This window comes from Gambusia affinis, linkage group LG19 (genome assembly GCF_019740435.1).
Source record: "Gambusia affinis linkage group LG19, SWU_Gaff_1.0, whole genome shotgun sequence".
In the NCBI taxonomy this organism is placed as follows: Eukaryota; Metazoa; Chordata; class Actinopteri; order Cyprinodontiformes; family Poeciliidae; genus Gambusia; species Gambusia affinis.
The window spans coordinates 2,322,552-2,341,268 of record NC_057886.1 but is presented as its reverse complement, the minus strand read 5'-3'; the positions used below and the strand labels follow the sequence as shown (position 1 = coordinate 2,341,268).

General features: G+C 40.9%; 3 protein-coding genes across 3 annotated transcripts; all 3 read left to right on the top strand.

Annotated features, from left to right (window-relative positions):
* The first annotated feature begins 1,804 nt into the window (after positions 1–1,804).
* nags (N-acetylglutamate synthase) lies at positions 1,805–9,029 on the top strand. Its single transcript, XM_044099161.1, is given in 10 exon segments — positions 1,805–1,835; positions 1,838–1,873; positions 1,876–2,306; positions 3,278–3,558; positions 4,718–4,931; positions 5,014–5,194; positions 6,239–6,278; positions 6,446–6,577; positions 8,010–8,192; positions 8,735–9,029. Coding segments are annotated over 10 exon segments (1,698 nt in total). The 5' UTR covers positions 1,805–1,819; the 3' UTR covers positions 8,919–9,029.
* Positions 9,030–10,807: 1,778 nt separating this feature from the next.
* Positions 10,808–12,651, top strand: LOC122821344 (cytochrome c oxidase assembly factor 3 homolog, mitochondrial). The gene is made up of 2 exons (XM_044099168.1): positions 10,808–11,082; positions 12,331–12,651. The coding sequence occupies exons 1-2, from the start codon at positions 10,914–10,916 to the stop codon at positions 12,435–12,437; spliced, it is 276 nt and encodes a 91-aa protein (XP_043955103.1). The 5' UTR covers positions 10,808–10,913; the 3' UTR covers positions 12,438–12,651.
* A 1,736-nt stretch (positions 12,652–14,387) lies between these two features.
* Positions 14,388–17,702, top strand: LOC122821341 (macrophage mannose receptor 1-like). The gene is made up of 3 exons (XM_044099163.1): positions 14,388–14,837; positions 15,470–15,726; positions 15,811–17,702. The coding sequence occupies exons 1-3, from the start codon at positions 14,498–14,500 to the stop codon at positions 16,003–16,005; spliced, it is 792 nt and encodes a 263-aa protein (XP_043955098.1). The 5' UTR covers positions 14,388–14,497; the 3' UTR covers positions 16,006–17,702.
* The last annotated feature ends 1,015 nt before the right edge of the window (positions 17,703–18,717 follow it).

Below are 18,717 nucleotides of genomic sequence, written 5' to 3'. Positions count from 1 at the left end.
ACAGAGGCATGATATCATCAAAGAGTGACAACCGGAGCGAGTTCTAAAAACACCAGGCTGAAAGCAATGAGCCGCATGAACTGACCAACTGACTCAGCACATTTACGTCCTGCAGAAATCCATCACTGGAGGTCCAGCTCCAGCTACTTCCTCTTTCCCGGCCGACGAATACAGCGGCCATGGTTTGTGAGTGCAGCGAAATGTGCAAAGAAGCATTGATGGAATTTTCTTTAGACTGAGATCTAAGGAAAAAAAAAAAAAGAGTCAACATCTCCAGTAGGAGGTCACCAGGGACAGATCCTGAACCAACCAGGGCGGTGCGGTGGCGCAGCGGTTCAGCACAACCCACACAAGGAGACCTTAGTCCTCCACACTACCGTCACAGGGTCCATTGTCAGCCTGATAACCTTTACTGCACTTCTTTTATGTCTAATTATTCTCTAATAAAGGCCACCTGAGCTAAAAAAAAAAAAGGTCCTTTATTAATTTATTTCTTTATTTGAAGTAAAGTAAATGATTTTTTGTCAGCTTAAACCAAATTAAAAAATCAAGTTGGATAAACTTAATTGAATTACTTGAATTACAAACTAAGCCATTTTTTTCCCACCAATGGTTGCAGTGAATCCCTCCTCTGCCCTCCCCCCCCATACACACACACACACACACACCTTTCCCTCCAACCTCAGTTTGTCAAAATGTGACAAACGCTGACACAGCAGTAGCGTGCTGAATAGAAACGCTGCCCGCTGCTGCCACTTATATAAAATTGCACAAATTGAAAGTCAGCTGCAGTAGACGTTTCTGATCACACTGTCATGGAAAAATTGCAATAAGGTCACATCTGCTAGTCATGTTATATGAATGATTGTGAACTTTCACCAAAAGAACTATTTGGGTTTTATGTAGAAGGTTGAGTTGTTTTCTACAGCTGCATCAGAACCAGGCTGTCTCTCCCCTTGTTGTTAATTCTTTATCCTTGGTATAAAACTCATGTGTCGACTGTGCCTGGGAGAGCTGACAAAGCTTTTCATCCAGACCTGCTTCATTACAGATTGTCCTACAAGCTCTCTGTATTGTGCACAACATATGAATAAACCTGATTGAGTGATTTTACCTGAACAGTGCTTGGAAATAGTATTTTGTCCATGACACCACCAGAACCGGTACCCTTATCTACCGTGTTATCAGGAAGTAGGAATCTGACTGGGGATCAGAAGAAACTGCAATCATTTTAATGAAAATGTTTGAGTTTTGCAAGAACAAAATTGTTTCAGGCACAAAGTGAAGAGAACTTTGAGGTAACATTTCAGGCTGATAGATCAGTGTGTCGCTGAGGGACTCATCATTCGGTATGTGCTGTGCAGCAATACACAGCACAAAAAGGAACCCATGGGGTCACTAACGACTGATTTTTAAACCTTTGCTGATGAAGATCAGATCAGGAGATAAGATCAGCTTCACATGTAAATATCAGCCAATCACGATCCCCCAAATTAAGGAAATCAGCACCCAGACATCAACTGGTTGATGAATCAGTTGGCCGATAAATGTATCTTATTATACATGTATAAAATGTAAACAGCACTGCCAGAGATGCAATAAGTTTATAGCAGGTGTGTAAATGATCTAATGATCGGACTGCTGATTGCAGCCAGTCCACATTGTTAACAGAACTAGAGGGCCCCAAAACCACATTTCATTTAGGGCCCCAAAACCACATTTCATTTAGGGCCCCATGGAGGCTTGGGCCGGCCCTGCGGATCTCCTTGTAATGGCCCCTCAGCCCCACCACCCGTGCTGGTCAGTTGAAATATGAGAAATGCCGACACAGCAGCAGGCTGCGTGCTGAATGGACCAGCTGTCAGTGTCCACACAGCACACCCTGCTGCACAGCAAAGGCCCTCGGGTCGGTCCCAGCTCTCCACATGTCCAAAATCAACAGCGGTTCCGCTGGCTGTCGGGCCGTGGTGATGGCTGGGAAGTACCTGTCCGGTCCGGGCCGACGTTCTGCGGTGCTCGCCGGGACCGCCGGCCGGCAGCGGGGGCAGATGTGTGCCGCTCAGTGCCGTACAGGGAGCTCCACTGCAGCCAGCTTGGGAGGGCGAACCGCGGCCGCGGGTCAGCAGGAAAGTCCCGGGTATTTCTCCGCCGCTGACCGACATGCGCTGGCGAACCGGAACTTAATTTACCGGGACGTGAAGGCTTTCCTCAGCGAGGTTGGTGGGGATCCTCGCGAGGCTCGGTACTGGCTGGCCCAGTTCCAGAGAGCGAATTTATGTCAGTCACCTGCTTTTGCTGTGCTGGAGGTAAACTTTTCTTTATTTGTTAACAATGAAATAACCGAGAGTTTTATGTTTTCGAGTTGTTTCGATTAATTCAAAAGTCTTCAAAACTGAACGTAATTTCAGACAGTTTATGCCACGAGGACCAGTCTGAAATGCCCGGGCCTCAGGCTGTCAAACGTATTATTTTTTTGGACCATATCAAAATAAGCAAAATTGTTTTCACACATCTGTTCCTTATCATCAATTATTTTAAAAAAATATTGCACTATTTATTTTAAATTTGTTATCTGCAGTATAACAGAGCTTTCTAAAGATCCTATCATGTTTTTTTTTCTATACACAAGAGTAATTTTATAGATGTTTCTCATAGCAACAGTGTATATAAAGAAACAATAATTTATTTCTCAGCTCATGGTTCAGTTTCTGACACAACCACTAGTTTGTGTTTGGGAAAAAGTTTTTTGCATTTAGCTGTGTTCACTTCCACAGCTTTTTAATGTCAAAGCAGCTTCACCACGCTTACATCATAATTAGAGATGTCCATCAGAGGACACCAGTTTTATGTCAATGCCAGCACCGTAACTGCACCCTGGCCCAACAAAAGGGAGTCAACCGTCTCTTCTGACCCAAACGTCAAACCGGTCCTGCAGGAAATGTTCCTGCTGATAGTTAGAAACAAATTAAGTTTCACAAAAGATGAAATACAATTCCAAAGTAAAATATGTTTTTAATATTTTAAAAACTGTTTATATTATTTCTAGACATGTCTTCATATGTAGACAAAATGAGCCAAAATGTCAGGACTGTGTGTGTAATGATAGAACACACTTCCTCAAACACACAGCTTAAAGTTGACGGTTTTTAAATCGCTTATCTACACACAAAAAATTAATAAATAAAAATAAAAGCACCTGATTTTATTCCTTTTGCAGTGACCAAAGTACAAAGTGCTTCCTACTTTTGAACTCTAAACATTTCCGTGTCTCTTCGAGGTGGACGACTTGGTATTCCAAAGCAGGGAGACGGTACAGAGCCTGGCCTTTGGCCTGTCGTTCCTGCAGCGGATGGACATGAAGCCCGTGGTGGTGATGGGCTGCTCCTTTAACCAGGAATCAGGGTCTGTAGAAGCAGCCACTGGGTCTCGGTGCACCAGAGGGCTGGTGGAGCGGTGCCAGCAGCTCACTGAAGCTCTACAGCTACACTCAGCAACTGTCCTACCATTCTTCTCTGCAGAGTCCTTCCTGCAGCTGCATGAGGCACCACAAGGCAGCAGGTTAGCACAAAACCTATTTTATAGCCACTAAAGAGGAGTCTCTGAGGGGTATAGGACCTGGTGACTTCTACGACAAGACAACACGGATGATGATGCATGATGTAACAATGATAATGCAATCATTTTCCCTTCAAAATGTCCCACTTCCTCTTATTAAAACTCTAACTATTGCTTTGTGCTTAAGAAAAATATATTGTTCACATGGGATCGGCTACAGAAATGTTTCCATCCACATGAACACAAACACACCTCAGAGTAGCTTTAAACATGCCAAACCCATAGGGGGCAGTGCAGCATGAAGGTAAAACTTTATTGACCAATCAGATTGCTTCAAAATAACCACAACTTCCTGTTAGGATTTAAACATGGCTCCAGGAGGTTCATTTGTGTGGACAAATACATAAGTTGAGCTACTTTTAAATTGCCATGTTGTGTTTTAATAACATAAAGTTATTAAAACACAACATGGTGTTGATTGGGAATCACGTGGATGTATTGGTAGATTATTTGTCTGGGGGGTTCTAAATCTTTGTTTTCCCACCTGCACACACAAACACAGACACAAAGTTTTCACAAATCGGAGTTTCTTTACGTAATCGTTTTTAGTGGCATTAATCCTAGCTTTTGTGTGGATGAAAGGCCAAAGTTCATAAAAATGTATTAGTTTTCCCAAATACACGACTACTTGTGGACTAGGCCTGAATCGAACTGTTCTGTTTCCGGTTAAGATGAAGAGTTAGCAAAAGACAGCAAATATTTCTGCACCTGGTCTGCAGGGCGGATCATCAAGGCTTATTGTCCTCTGACTTGTACAGGTCAAGGGTCAGGAAAGGGGAAGCTTAGCATCACTGCACACCCCACACAAACTGTTTAGTCTTTTATTTAGGGGTGTCAGAATGTAATGTGCCTGAATATTAGTCTGTGCTACCCTCAGATTTTTATTAGTACTTTAACTTTCACTTCTCGACCATCACATAACATCCCAGTAAAACACATCAAAGTTAGTAGGTGGAAGGGAAGAAAATGTAACAACATTCAAGTGGTGTGAAATACTTTTACTGTGATTGCAAAATGTCGTGACAAACGTCCATGTTTCCTGGCGTCAACGTTTTAATTCTCCTTCTGTTATGTTAGTAGAGTTCTATTCTTTTCTCTGCAGTGCTCCACTCTCCATTTCTGTGGACATCAGCCTCCTCCAGTGGAGTCTGGATTGTGGGACCATCCCACTGGTCTGTCCAGTTGGGAGGGACGGACGAGGATGCTCGTTGGTGCTGGACCCAACGGAGGTCACGGCAGCCATTTCCCGAGCCCTGCAGCCCCTCAAAGTCATGTTTCTGAACAACTCGGGAGGCCTGCGGGGCGAAAAACACAAGGCACAAAACCAGCCCTCATGCATGCACATCGAATATTTATACACACTGATTACTCATGTGCTGCTCTCCGTTTGAGTGACAGGTACTGGACACGGTGTCACTGCCCACTGACCTGCCTGGTCTGACTGCAGCGGAGTGGCTGAGCCAAGTGGAGCGCCGCAGGCTGACCACCATCGCCAGACTGCTAAATCAGCTACCAACAGAGTCCTCAGCTGTGATCACCTCTGCAGACACTCTGCTGACTGAGCTCTTCAGCCACCGGGGTGAGGCCTAAGAGCACAAGGCAAACGCCACCCATGTCCCACTTTTTCACAGCATTCCGATCTTTTCACCGCCAAAAAAATGTTATCAAAATGGGAGGCGTATCCGATTGTTTTCAAAGCGACAGCAGTCTGAAAGGTCATGTCACATTTTATGGAGCCTCCTAGTGGACATGGAGGATTTGTTTCTCTTTTCCATTCCCTCGCTGCAGTGTTGTTGTGCTCGAAACCGGTCTTGATCTCGAGACCATTTTTTAAGGTCTCGGTCTCGTTTCGGACTCGACCTCATTTGGTCTCGGGCACTGAGGACTCGGGATTTTATTTCAAGACCAGTCAAGACCGCAATTGTGAAAATTGCGGTCTTGCATCAGAAGGTCTTGCTAATTTTTATAGTCAAAATCTGCTGTTTTCCTGGGTCAGAGGAGAAGTCAGGAGAACTCTTTGCGGTTCAGGAACCAGTTTGAGGCAGTTTGAAGAGATGAAAACACAGATAGCTGATAAACTTTGGTCCCACTTTCTTGATTAAAATGATCTTGTATGAAATGAACACATCTATTGTTCGTATGCTGGGAAAGTGCACAGGGAAGATAGCTTAGACAGCGGAGAGATCCCTTGGCCTTGAGAACACCTGCATGGTCTCTGGTGTACAAACAGCAACACGTCCTTTCAGACCACCTCTAAACGGTACGTTAAAATGCGTCAGACAATAGATACACGCCTTAATATTAAAGTAATTGAGCTAAAACAGCTGGTCAGATCACTGGGGTGGAACTGTCTTAACTACCACGCCGTGGTCTCCGCAGGCGCGTCTTCGTATTTTTGTATTTTTCTAAGGTAATTAATTTCTTCTTTGTGGCTTTGGTTTCTGATCATTATGATAGCTGTTGATGTGATTTTATGCATTTGGTTGTTTTTTCGAGCTCTGTGTGCAGCACACAGGACAGTCTGAGTTGATCTACTGCTAGCTTGATTGCATCTCTTTTTGACCTGCAGAATATCTTCTTAATTAGTTTAGTAATTTGTTTTCTGTCTTGCGTTTCATGTCAGGTTCTGGGACACTTTTCAAAAACGGCGACCCCATACACAGGTCAGTAAATATTACACAAGCCCACGAAACCTGATCCATGCATCATAACTCAAAATTAATCCGTCACAAGGATATGCTTTCTGAAAGCATGGAAATCCCCCGACACACTGCTTCAGACTTACACACAAACACACACACACGGCGTTTCTGTTGCTCTGTTCGTGCAGGTACACCTCTCTGGATGAGATCGACGTGGAGCGTCTGCTGACTCTCATCAACAAGTCGTTTGATAAAACTCTGAGGCAGGATTACGTGGAGTCTTTGAAGGGACGGCTGCACTGCGTCTACCTCTCTGAAGGGTGCGTTCAAGTAGTGCAGGGGAAGACATCTGACAAAGTCAAGCTGTCAGTGTGCATTTCATTTCTCCAGTATTCGTACTGTTTGAACTTTTTCATATTTTGCTGTGTTACAACCACAGACCCTAATGTGGGATTTAATGTGACATAGTCTGGAAATGACTCATGGTTTTCAACCATTCTCACTAATTAAAGTCCAAAAGGTGTTGCATGGATTTGTTTTGAGGTCCCTTCAGCCAACACTGTATAGAGCATCTGAGTGAAGGTGACCCCTCCTCCCCCCACCTTCTTCAAAGCAGACAAAATTGGTGTCAATCAACAAGTTTAAAGATAATTTTGATTTCGTTAAAAGTTGGGTCGCTGGTTGACCTTTTTGACCTTTAAACTTTCATTAATATCTTCAAACCTAAACCAGCACTAACAAAACATTTTGCTGCACAAACGTAGCACTGCTGTTTGATACCAATTTTGTCTGACTTGAAGAAGGTATGGAGACAACCTCACTCAGGTTTTTTTCTTTGCAAACTAGCTCAGATTGAACAGAAAGTCTCTGATCACTAGTTTTTATTGGAACAGCTTCTCAATCATCAGTCAGTGACAGTCGTCTTGCCCCACCCGGTCTAAACAATGCAGCGGTTAATCATCATCATGCCCACAGATCAACCTATTAGGATATATATAATGTCCCCAGGCAGCTATTTGTACTACAGCCAGCAGAAAAAAAGCATTCACTAAAAATAGTAAATATGATATAAACTATCACAGTAAAGTAAAGTAAAGACACAGTAATGGACATGGAGTCTTTCAACCACTTGTTGTGTTCCCTGGTATTCATCCTCTCTGTGTTTCCATCTACTGGTTTGGAGCAAATCAACCAGGGGGTGTAAGGAGTAATTTTGCCACATGTTGACGTTTCATATGTCATAAACAGGAAGTAGAGGTTGCTAACTAGCATTGACGGGACATTTCCAGTGATGCCGAGAGAGTCCTCCCATCCAAGCTTGAACTTTTCTAATTTCTATGCCTCTGCTGAGGCACAGACCCACCACCAGATGGAAGCATTCACTGCGTCAGCATTTATTCAGCAAATATGTTTCCTTCTCCCCTTTTACTCTTTTTCAGAGAAACGAAAACCCAGCTGAAGCGAGAGTAAAATCTTTTCATATGAGATTGAGAAAATTCTTCCAAATGTTGCCGTTTCTGTCAACCTTTTCTAATGTGATACACAAAAATACACATTAAAAAAAAATCTTTGATGGAAACACAGCTAAGTAAATGAAATGCACAACACTCCTCTTAATTCGTGTTGATCTGTCTCCAAAAGTCTCATCATCGATTGTGGTATGTGGCTGTAATTCTGTTGCAGCCTGTGTCTGATCAGTACCAACATGCACAAGAAAGCGCCACATATTTTTGCATTAATGTCCTCCCCCAGCTACAGTGCAGCGGCCATCATCACGATGGAGCCCGTCGACGGTGGGACCCCCTACCTGGACAAGTTTGTGGTGAGCAGCAGTAAGCAGGGGCAGGGCACCAGCCACATCCTGTGGGAGTGCATCCGACAGGATCTGGGCAAGCTGTTCTGGAGGTCAAAGGCCACCAACAGGATCAACCCGTGGTTAGTCCCACACAAAAAATATTAACGTGGTATCTAGTTGACATTCTCTTATTAAATACAGTCTGGAACTGCTTTTGAAATTCGTTCAGACTTCAGTGGGAATTTTGATCAATTACTTCAAGCAGTAATGTCTAATCTGATCATAAAGGACCCCAGAGGTTGCTTTTGGATTCATAAGTGTTCCTTAAAGAAAGAGGAATGTTGGTCATTTGGTGATTTGCAACATTCAGGTATTCGTTTAAAAATGCCATTAAGGAAAGGCATCACACTTAGAGTCAAGTGGTAAGGATTGATCCCAAGCACTAAAGAGTCTCTAGCGTTCAGTAAAGTTAGAAACAACTCCAAAGCCTCCATTATGTTGTGAAAAGATGATAAAGTCTAACAGAAGCCAACAGCTGCGGTTCTACAAGCTGTTTGGTTGTTGGATGTTGTGTTCAGTTCTAACACATTTGTCGGGGTCTGACCTGAAAACAACAATCAGCTGGGCTGAGCAGGAAGCATCGGATCACAGCCTCCACTTGCTTTTATCCTCCTCTGTCCAGGTACTTTAAGCACTGTGACGGCAGCTTTGTAAACGGAGTGTGGACCGTCTTCTGGTTTGGCCTGACGGACATCAGAGACTCGTACGCGCTGGTGGAGCACGCCAACAGCCTCCCTGAATCATTCCAGAGCTGCTGCCTCACCTCCGCCCGGCAGCCTCCTGCTCCTCCTGCTGCTGCTTCCTGAACTTCTGCTTCTCTTTCGGTGGTTTTTCTGGCCATTCAGCTTTGGAGACCAGCTACAAACGTATGACTAGATTCTGATATTGGAAGTTTTCTCCTTTCCTGGACTTTTCTCTAAAAAAAAACAAAACAAAAAAAAAACACTTGCTGCAAAATTCTTTAGTATTTTGGACGTGCATTTACGAAGTATTTGGATCATATTAAGAAAAAAATAAATAAATAAAATTATTGCAAAAAAGTCCTAATATTATGGGAATAAAGTCGAAATAATAGGAAAATGAAGTTTTGATAATATTAATATTAAGGTCATAATGTTTTGAAAATAATGTTAAGACTTTAGTCTCATATTATTTCAACTTTATTTTTGTACAACTTTATACTCGTAACATTATTACTTAATTATCATAATTTATGACTTTATTCTTGCAATTTTATTTCTTTCTTTTTCTTCATACTCTGTTGTGGCTTACTGATTAACTGTTAAGAATATACTTATTTGGGTTTATCCTAAAGTAAAGCTGGGGACAGATTTAAAATATGGATTTGTATGAAAGCTCCAAATGTTTCGATTTCTAAATGAAAAATGTCACCCAGCTACTTTGCAATGCCGTCTCCAGAACTGAAAACAAAAAACATCTCACATCTTAAAGCACTCGGGTGTCATTAAAGGGTTTTATGGACATGGAAAGGTCTAACTATTTCTTGCAAGGAGTTTTTCTGTCCATCCGTCTGTGGTCCCTTCTGGAGAGCAACACACAACAGAATAGATTATCTCTCCATCCTCATCAGTTTCAGTTCATGCTCTTCTTCATTCAGTTTTCCTGTCACTGAGTGACTCCATTTTTTGTGAGAAACATTAATATGCCCAAACTCATATCTAGCTTTGAAAATACTACCAGTTAATTCCAAAACATCTTTCTTTACAATGAGTTTATTTTAAACATCCTGTTATTATTTCTCTCATCCTGTGTAATTATGTAGCTGTTCGTTGTGCTCTCGTCTTGTGTTTAAGAAAAGCTAAGTTTTATTTTACCCAAGGATTAGCCCAGTTCAAACATATCAGGTCAGCTCCCCTTCGAAGCTGGTCAAAACTTCAGCTCTCTTCTTCCAGCTTGTTGTCCTTTCTGGCAGCGCGCGCTGCTCTCCTTGATTTCTATTGGCGATTGGCTCTGCTGTAACGTTAGCAGTAGCGCGAGAAACTACCGTAACTGCTCTTGTTGCACGCAACACGCTCACTCGCTCTTTTTACTCCCTGCCTTATGGAGTCTCCGGCTACCGTAATAACAATCTATCGGAAACTTTATTTTTCTCATTCATAAAACTCTAATAATTGTCTGTTTGGCATCCAGCTTTATCCGCAGGCGGGGAATTTCCTCAAGTAAACAATAACATGCAGGGGATCTATATTTGTAAATCTGATTACGATTAAGTCAGTGCCTCACCAGGTATGACTCAGAGAGGGAGAAAGACGTGGTTTTGAGTTGTACTTTAACAGTTTTTCCCTTTGCTGTGGAGCACAGCACGAAATTAATAATATCTACATTATGTACATGTTCGATTGAGTTAACGGAATTATTCTACGGCAGCAGCGCGGCTATGGAATGCTGACTTCCGAGGCGAATTAAACAAAAAATAAACACATAATTAAGAAAGCAGTGCACTATTTCAGTACATGGTCAAATTAAGATAATCAATAACGGAGCAGACGTGTTAAAAACAGTTTAAAAGTTGCTTTAAATAAAGCCAATGGCGGCTTTTAAACAGTGACACGCGTCGTATTTTTCACATTCTGAAAATGAAATCATTTGTTATAATTAAATATATTTGACGGTATCCCAGGGAGACGAAGCAGGCTCGAGCCATTCTCGAGAGGGAAAAACAACAAAGCTGTCCTGGACGGTTGCAGCCAGAAGATGGCGGTAATGCAACCCAAACGATGCCAGTGAACTCTAACGTACAGGAAGAAGACGTGAACTTCCGGTCAGTGCAATAACAAGCAATGGCGGAGGAAGGACCGGGTAGAGCAGCCAAAGCGACCCCAACAGCCGCAGAGATGCAGCTTCTCCACCGCCGACAGCAGCTGGACTACTTCCAGAAGAACGCAGCGCGGATCCGGAGCAGGAACCTGCTGACCGGCCTGGGCATCGGAGCGTTCGTGGTCGGAATCTGTATCCTTCACAGCTCACTTCCACAACAAGAGGTTGACTGAAGGAGCAAGATGTCTGGAAGAGCTGGAAATCAAACCTTAAATTTATCAGTGAGAGAGTTGACATAAAGAAAGAAGTACAAAAACTTTCAAATTATACCAAGGTCATATGTGTAGGTAAAAAAAAAAAATCAGACAGCTAAGGTTGAAAAGCAGGAAGTTCAGGAATATTCCTCAATTTACTTCGAACATTGTGAATAGTTATAACCTAAAATGTTTATTTTGGTTTTGATATGGTCGTGAAAAGTTGCACTGTGACAGGGAACTTCCTGCACTGCAGCAGAAAGAGCTCTGTCTCATTAGAGGTCCAGAAATGAAAACTTAAGTCCTGACTTGTTGATCACAGGTACAACTAAACATCAACAATTTACATAATCTATTTTCGAGCTATTATTTACTCTTTTAAAACATTAATTTTACGCGATTTGACCAAGTTCACTGAAATATAAAAAAAAGGGTGTAGAAAATGCAACAAATCCCGTCCTTCACATTATGGCTGATAATGGCTCCTTATGAATTAATTGTTAATCAATCAATCAACTTTATATTAACTCATTAATCGATAATCTTAATCGCTACTATTAGATATGTTTCGTACTCCTGCCCTGTTCACATCTGGACAATGTTCTGCCTGGTTTTGTTTTTGTTTCTGTTTTGTTTTGGGGGGTTTTCTGTATGAAAAAATCCTGGATCACAATTTGATCTTTTTTTTTTTTTTTGCAGAAATTTTGCAATAAACTCACAATCACACATTAGTGCGGAAACAGTGCAGCGACCTGTTGAATTTTGCATGAATTTCCACAACTGTGGAATCATTAAAAGGTGATTGATGCAATTTGGCAGAATTCAAGAAAAAAAAACAGCATTGATTTCATTGATAAACTAATATTTAATCATTATCTTTGTTATCTTGAAGGTTTTATTTACGTGCTCCTCTGGTGTCTATGGGCCAAATTAGAAGCTACGGTGCACCGCTTATGGCCCTTGGGGTCTACAGTTTAACACATGTGCCATAAACCTTAATGTATTTAATTTTTTATGCTCTAAACAGTGTTGAACAATCACATGACATTTTAGTAAAACTCCAAATTGTGGCCTGTGTTTGTATTCAGCCCTGTTTGCTTTGATAGAAAGCTGCAGCGTTCAGACAGCCTGTTATATCACAGATGATCACTGCTGGTGAGATTTGCTTTAACTAACCCTCCATCAGTCAGCTACACCATCTTGTCAGTCAGACAGGAGAGGATCGTGGAGGAGCTGGATGAAGAGGCCAGGATCCACATCATCAGGGGCCCGCGGACTGGGGCCAACTCCTGATCAGGAGCTCAGCTGGGCAAACCTGCGGATCCATCACACATCCATTTCTCGTTTTACACATTTTATTCCACTGATTGCATAAAGTCTGTTTAATGTTTAGTTTCTCCTATTTTGAACATTAATTAAAAAAAAACTGCTAACACAAGTGATACATGTGTGCATTCTGACATAAGAATGTTCTAATGAAATAAAGTCAGAACAGTTGTAAAATCTGTGTAGGTAATTTCTGTCTCTTTTTTATATCCTTAAAAGGCATCTTCAGATATTTAGTCAATAACCACAAGTATGGCATTGATATTCAGAAAATTAAATTAGGCCACAAACAAATAGAACCCAGGAAAACAAAACAATATGTGCAGAACAGGTAAATGTGTTTTATTAAGAGTAGTTCAACAAGAAATCAAAAGGTTCCAGCAAAACAAGCAATCTGGAGCAGGCGCATATAAAGTCGCCCAGTGAGCCGAGACTCAGATCCCAGTAAACAAATAGACAGGAAATCTGAGTCCATGGATCTGTCACCCAAAGGAAATGAATAATGAGAAACAAATCTTAGTGCTGATTGGATTGGAACAAGTTGAAAGAGATACAAGACGCGTTTCTGTGACCTCAGAGAAAGTGTGTATACATATTATAAATACATTAAATATTAGATCTACGGTCTGTGTTAAATGTCATTTATTGGAGGCCCCTGATGGTTCAGTGGCCTAGTTTGCTTGTATCTTGCGTATGTAACATGTGAAAAGGTTTAATGGGTGTAAATATTTTTTTCTCTGTTAGTCGGCTCTGTTAGGGTCTTCTAAAGCCGCTCAGGGCTTTTGCTTTGCTGAAAGCAAATCAAAGGATTGGACCATATCCTCTGCTTTGGTTATTCTGCATATCAAGTCAGAGTTAGAGCAGTGCTGTGATTGGTTGATTTTACCGAGTGTACTCACAGAAAACAAACATGACCTCAATGATTCAAAGCTCTCCAACTGCTGCTGCAGCCTGAGGTGAGTTCGGATGTCGTCCAGTCAAGCTCTTACATAAATGGAGTCTTAAAACGTCAGGCAGGTTTGTCGAGAAAAAACTAGAAGATGAAGACAAAGACTGACTTTTATGACCGATTACTAATGTGCAATTTGAACCTTTACTGATGTCTGTACTATCTATGGATTACTTGGAGCGTATAGGATAAATTGTTTAGTTATTGCTAGTTTACTGTATGATTACCTTAGCTAGCAACTTGTGCTTTTAAAAAAATTGCAGAAAGAGGTGCAGGTGGAGAAAAGATATGGTCAAGTCTGAGTAGGAAGGCAGGAGCTACTCCAAAGGTCCCATAAGTAATCCTATGTGAAATTTCATGTAAGCTCTCTGTAGATACCCAATTGTTACCACCAAAGTCTTCTTTTAGTACCAGAACACCAGTGAGGTCTTCTGGTTCTGGTTCTGCTCCGCATCCCCAGAACCAAACATGGAGAAGAAGCATTCAGCTTCTCTGCACCTCAAATCTGGAACAAACTTCCAGGAAACTGCAGCTAAAACACTGAGTTCCTTTCAAGCCAGACTAAAAACTCAGCTGTTTAGAGTTGCTTTTGAACCACTATAAATGAAGCATTGATGTGTAACGATGGTACTTGATAAAATGTAATGTTTCAACAGTTGACAGCAGGCACAGGGAGAGGGGAGGGGGAGGGGGCTTGATCCCCTCCCCCTTTTATCCTTCAGTCTCAGATCAACTCAGACCTCCAGGACTGTCAGCAGCAGAAGCAGAAACTTTATACCTGTGGTGGAAAATATAGACTACATTTGCTTCACATTGTCCCCACATGATGGCAATGATATAGTAGGATCCAACTAAATATGAAATTCTTGATTGAAATGGGTCGTTGCTATGTTGTTGTATGGAGTTTTAAGATCTTGTTCAATGTGCCCCTTTTTAACTTTGAGCCCCTCCAAAGGTCTCTGCACGGCCCTGGTTGACTGTGTGTTCTGTCACTCTGTATTTTTGTGTTTTTATTATGCAAAGCACTTTGAACGGCCTTGTTGCTGAAATACTCAAATAAGCTCGATTGATTGATTGAATGATTGACAATCATAATGCTAATCTGATTCCAGCCGGAGACATTATGAGGACCATCTTGGTCGCTGTCCCATTGATGTCGGTCCTGTACTTTGCCTGTGGGCAGCATTTGGGCCTCAGGGAAGGGATCGTTACATATTATGAAATACAGAGACCCTGGAGCGAAGCCCAGGCCTCCTGCAGGGAGCGCCACACTGACCTGATCACTATCAGGACAGAAACAGACATTCAGGCGCTGAATGGTGTCAGGGGCTGGATTGGACTGCACAGAGACAACAAGAGCAACTGGATATGGTCCAGAAGAAACGAGACAGCAAGATTCTTCAATTGGGACCAAAATGGTGAGCGAGACGAATTCTGTTCAGTAAATGTTGGAGTGACGTCTGCAATTAGCTAAACCTTTCTCATGTTGGGGTGGAGCTTTTTATTCCAGGTTTGCTTTAGAAAAACGTACAGAGTTGATTGTATTTATTGTGTTTCGGAAAGTGGGAATGAGTAACTATGGAGGGAGGGGAAAGGGAGGAATACAAGGAAGGAAGGAAAAAAGAAAGGAAGGACAGACAAAAACGATGGAGAAGAAAATACATCTAATTTTCCAAACTCTTATTTTCTTTGTCCATATACTCAGTGAGACAAGGGAGTTGAAATCAAATTATATGTCAAGCTTTGTTTGCCTACATAAAATATATCTGTTTATGTCCACAGGAATTTATTTTTTATCAATAAAAGTGTCTAACATAACATAACTTCTATCGCAATAAACTAAGAAATATATTTCCAGGTAGACACTTTAGAAGGTTTACATGCAAAATATGTGTGATTATACTGTTGGTTTAATAGGTTAATAATGAGTCTTTTATGTTTTTGTCGACTGCTTAGAAGTTCTACTCTAGCAGAATCTTGATTCATTCTTCAAAGTAGAGGTACAATAAAAAAAACTTCCTTACTCTTACATCTGTTTCCTTTTCTATAGAACCGTCACAAAATGAGAACTGTGTCTATCAGCGGCTGGTCAATAAAAAGTGGTTAACTGTTCCGTGTGACGCAACACGTTTCTTCATTTGTTATGATGACGGGCTGGTTCTGGTGAAGGAGAATAAGACATGGGACGAGGCGTTGGCGCACTGCAGGACCCTGAACAAAGTCAACAGCTACGACCTGGCAACCCTCATCACCCCCGACGACCACGACTTTGCTCGAGAGACAACCCTACTGGCAACCACTGAGGAGGTGGGCTGCTGTTTACTCCGTGTTGCTTTTGTTAACCAACTCACCTTCTGTTTTTATGTTGACCTCCCTGCTACATGTCGGTAGGTGTGGACGGGCCTGCGTTACCTTGGCGATGAGTGGTTCTGGGTGGGCGGCGAACCGGTGCAGTACCAGGACATTCCAAGCTGTCCGGCTGAAAGATGTGGAGTCCTGGAGAAGAACAGCAAGTCATTATTTGGGACCAGAGACTGCAGCCAGAGAAGGAACTTCTTCTGTTACATAAAATATAAAATCCCGTAGAAAAACTTCTGAAAAGAGACTCTTCATTCATCCAACTTAAACCAGCTGAATGGATGGATGGCAAGAATAAACCATGCTAGAAGCTTTCTATTAAAAAAACTCTAGTTGCTGTATTAATGTAGGTTATCATATATTCTGGATTCTGGATGTGAAGTTTAGGGTTTTGTTGAAAGATGACTATTGAGTTGAGTTGCTATGTTTACAGCTCCAAACCCATTCAATGAATTAGAACATTACTGGAAAGTCCTTTTTTTGTTTGTTTTTCAAAAATCTATGTCACAAAGTGAAACACATTATATAGATTAACTACACCAAAGCCGTTATTTCTGCTAATTATTATGATTTTCTGCTTACACTTAAAGGGGCAGTTTTATGTAAAATTGACTTTTTTGAGCTTGGATGAGAACAGACTTCCCCCACTCAGCTCCTTCAGACTAGCTGCAGCAGCAAATAGAAAACACCTGATAGAACTGCACACCTGTTGAGCTCGTTATGCAAGCTACTTGTCAGGATGAGGCTGGTAAAAACATTCTTAAAAGGTTAATAGAGGAGCCGTGTTGTGATAACTTCCTGAAGGCAGAGTTTCAAAAAGAGCAGGAGGTTTTAAAGAGACAGAGGCCCAATTTCAAGATGTTAAATTACAAAGTCAAATTCATTTTTAAGTCATATTTGAAATGGAAAGTATTTTTGTACCTGAAGGCAACATAATTACTTGATTGTGCTATGAAGTGGCAGTATGTTCCTGGAAAATACATAATACTGCCCCACTGTGCTAATATTTTACTGCTTTTTTACTGTCATCTGTGACTTAAAATATGACATATTTAAACTAATTAAACTAGAACAGGTTCATTCTCGACTGAAAAGTTTCTATAAAACCTAACAACAAGGGTAATACACTTTAAAATTCTGGTTTGACTCAACATGGACACACTCTGGTAAAATGTTGCAATAGAAAATAAATTTCATATAAACTTACTTTATACACTGACTTTCTTATATTTTAATTGGATCACGTTTTAATATATAAAATTGTGTAAAGCATTATGTTGTTAATGGAATCCTCTGAATTTTTTGTAAATGATTAATAAGCTGTGGTTGACAACTTAAAAATGTTGTGTTTTTTCTGTCCCTGAGTGACTCGTACTTCACATCTACCAGGTTTTCCTAATAACACTCTTCAGGGTGGAAGACTGAAGGTTTGCCATTTTCAGATTCAGTGAGATGCAAACATCAAATGGACCACAGCAGCTGTTAAAACAGAAACTGTGTGCTATAGAGGAATGTCGTCTGTTGTAGACAGTTGCTGGTTTTGCCAATCTGTCGCCATTTTCTACTTTTACAGTTTTGATCAATCGTTTTTGACTTTTTGTGGTGTGAAAAGTTGTTTTTCCTCAAGACTTTGTACTTGAAAACAAATTGTTACAAAGCAGAAAGGACAAACTGACCTGTGGTTGCTTTTATGAAACACTGTTTAGGATCCTACCAAAACCTACGGCCAAATGCTGCCATTAGCATCCATGAAAAAGAAGCACTAGCTTGTATAAAATAAAACTAGAAAACGACTAATGGGTGACAGAGTGTTTTTTCAGAATCTCACAAGATTTGAGTTTTACTGAGCTAAACTCAAAGATGTAAAAGGAAGAAACAGCGCCGAAAGCAAACTTGTGGCATTTGGCCACAGAGAGAAACTCAAATGGGCGTAAAGGTCAAGACAAGATGAAAAGATATCTGCTTAACAAATGCCGTGTCTTGTTCAGCTTAAAGGATTAAATGAATTTGAATATTTTTTGCATTTTGAACACAGCATTCAAAACCGACAAAGGAAACTTGACCTTTGAGACAGACAATGTCGATTTACAAAAACAAACAAACAAACAAAATAAAACGGAAAACCAATTTTGCTTTTATGTGTTGATTTAAAGAAAGAACAAGAAAATACCAGTTGAAAAACTTGAACTGAGAGTTTTCAGGGGTGTTAAAAACAGATTGTTGAAGGTTTATAAGGAATACTTTGTTGGCTCAAAGAAATCAGAGGCTGATCAAACATTTGAGATAACAACTTCAACAAATAAAATGACAAGTCACATGTAAAGGACCAAAACATTTTGGACATTATAACAAGGATGAAACAACCAAAGTGCAAAAAAATAAAAGCATATTTATTTTTGTTTGTGTTGGTTTGCCATTTTTTTAAAAAAGTCTTTATAGTTGGTGTTTAGGTTTCGTAACTAATATCTTTGAATAACAATTCCCTACTGATATTTTCCAAATTTCCTGTCAACTTAAACATTTTTTTTTTTTTTTTGCATAAACACAGTAGTGCCCCCTACCACTGGGCTTAGCAGGTTTTCTAGGGGGGAAACCTTGTGTGAAATATGAATTAAAACACAAGGTGTTATCAACTAAAAGTCCTACAGATATAACATATAAGTAAATGTTTAAAAAGCATGTTTTGAAATGGGACAGGGTTGATTTGTAACTCTGTTTGCCTGACTGAATCCTGACATCCAGGACGGATTTAGTAAAGCAGGAAACGAAGGATCTTCTTTCCGCCAGGGAGCAGTGCATTTGAAAAGTACATTTCCCTATACAAATAATCTGAGAGGTTTACGGTCATACAAAGACATGCTACTATTTTATCAGTCCAGCCTGTTTACTTTGATGCCACATGGTTCCCTGACTTAATAAAGTCAATTAAACAATTAGGAT

Coding starts and splice junctions, on each gene's coding strand:
- LOC122821341 (XM_044099163.1), top strand. CDS start 14,498: ATGATTGACAATCATAATGCTAATCTGATTCCAGCCGGAGACATTATG. Junction 14,838..15,469: donor CTTCAATTGGGACCAAAATG/GTGAGCGAGACG, acceptor CCTTTTCTATAG/AACCGTCACAAAATGAGAAC. Junction 15,727..15,810: donor TACTGGCAACCACTGAGGAG/GTGGGCTGCTGT, acceptor ACATGTCGGTAG/GTGTGGACGGGCCTGCGTTA.
- LOC122821344 (XM_044099168.1), top strand. CDS start 10,914: ATGGCGGAGGAAGGACCGGGTAGAGCAGCCAAAGCGACCCCAACAGCC. Junction 11,083..12,330: donor AGCGTTCGTGGTCGGAATCT/GTATCCTTCACA, acceptor ACCCTCCATCAG/TCAGCTACACCATCTTGTCA.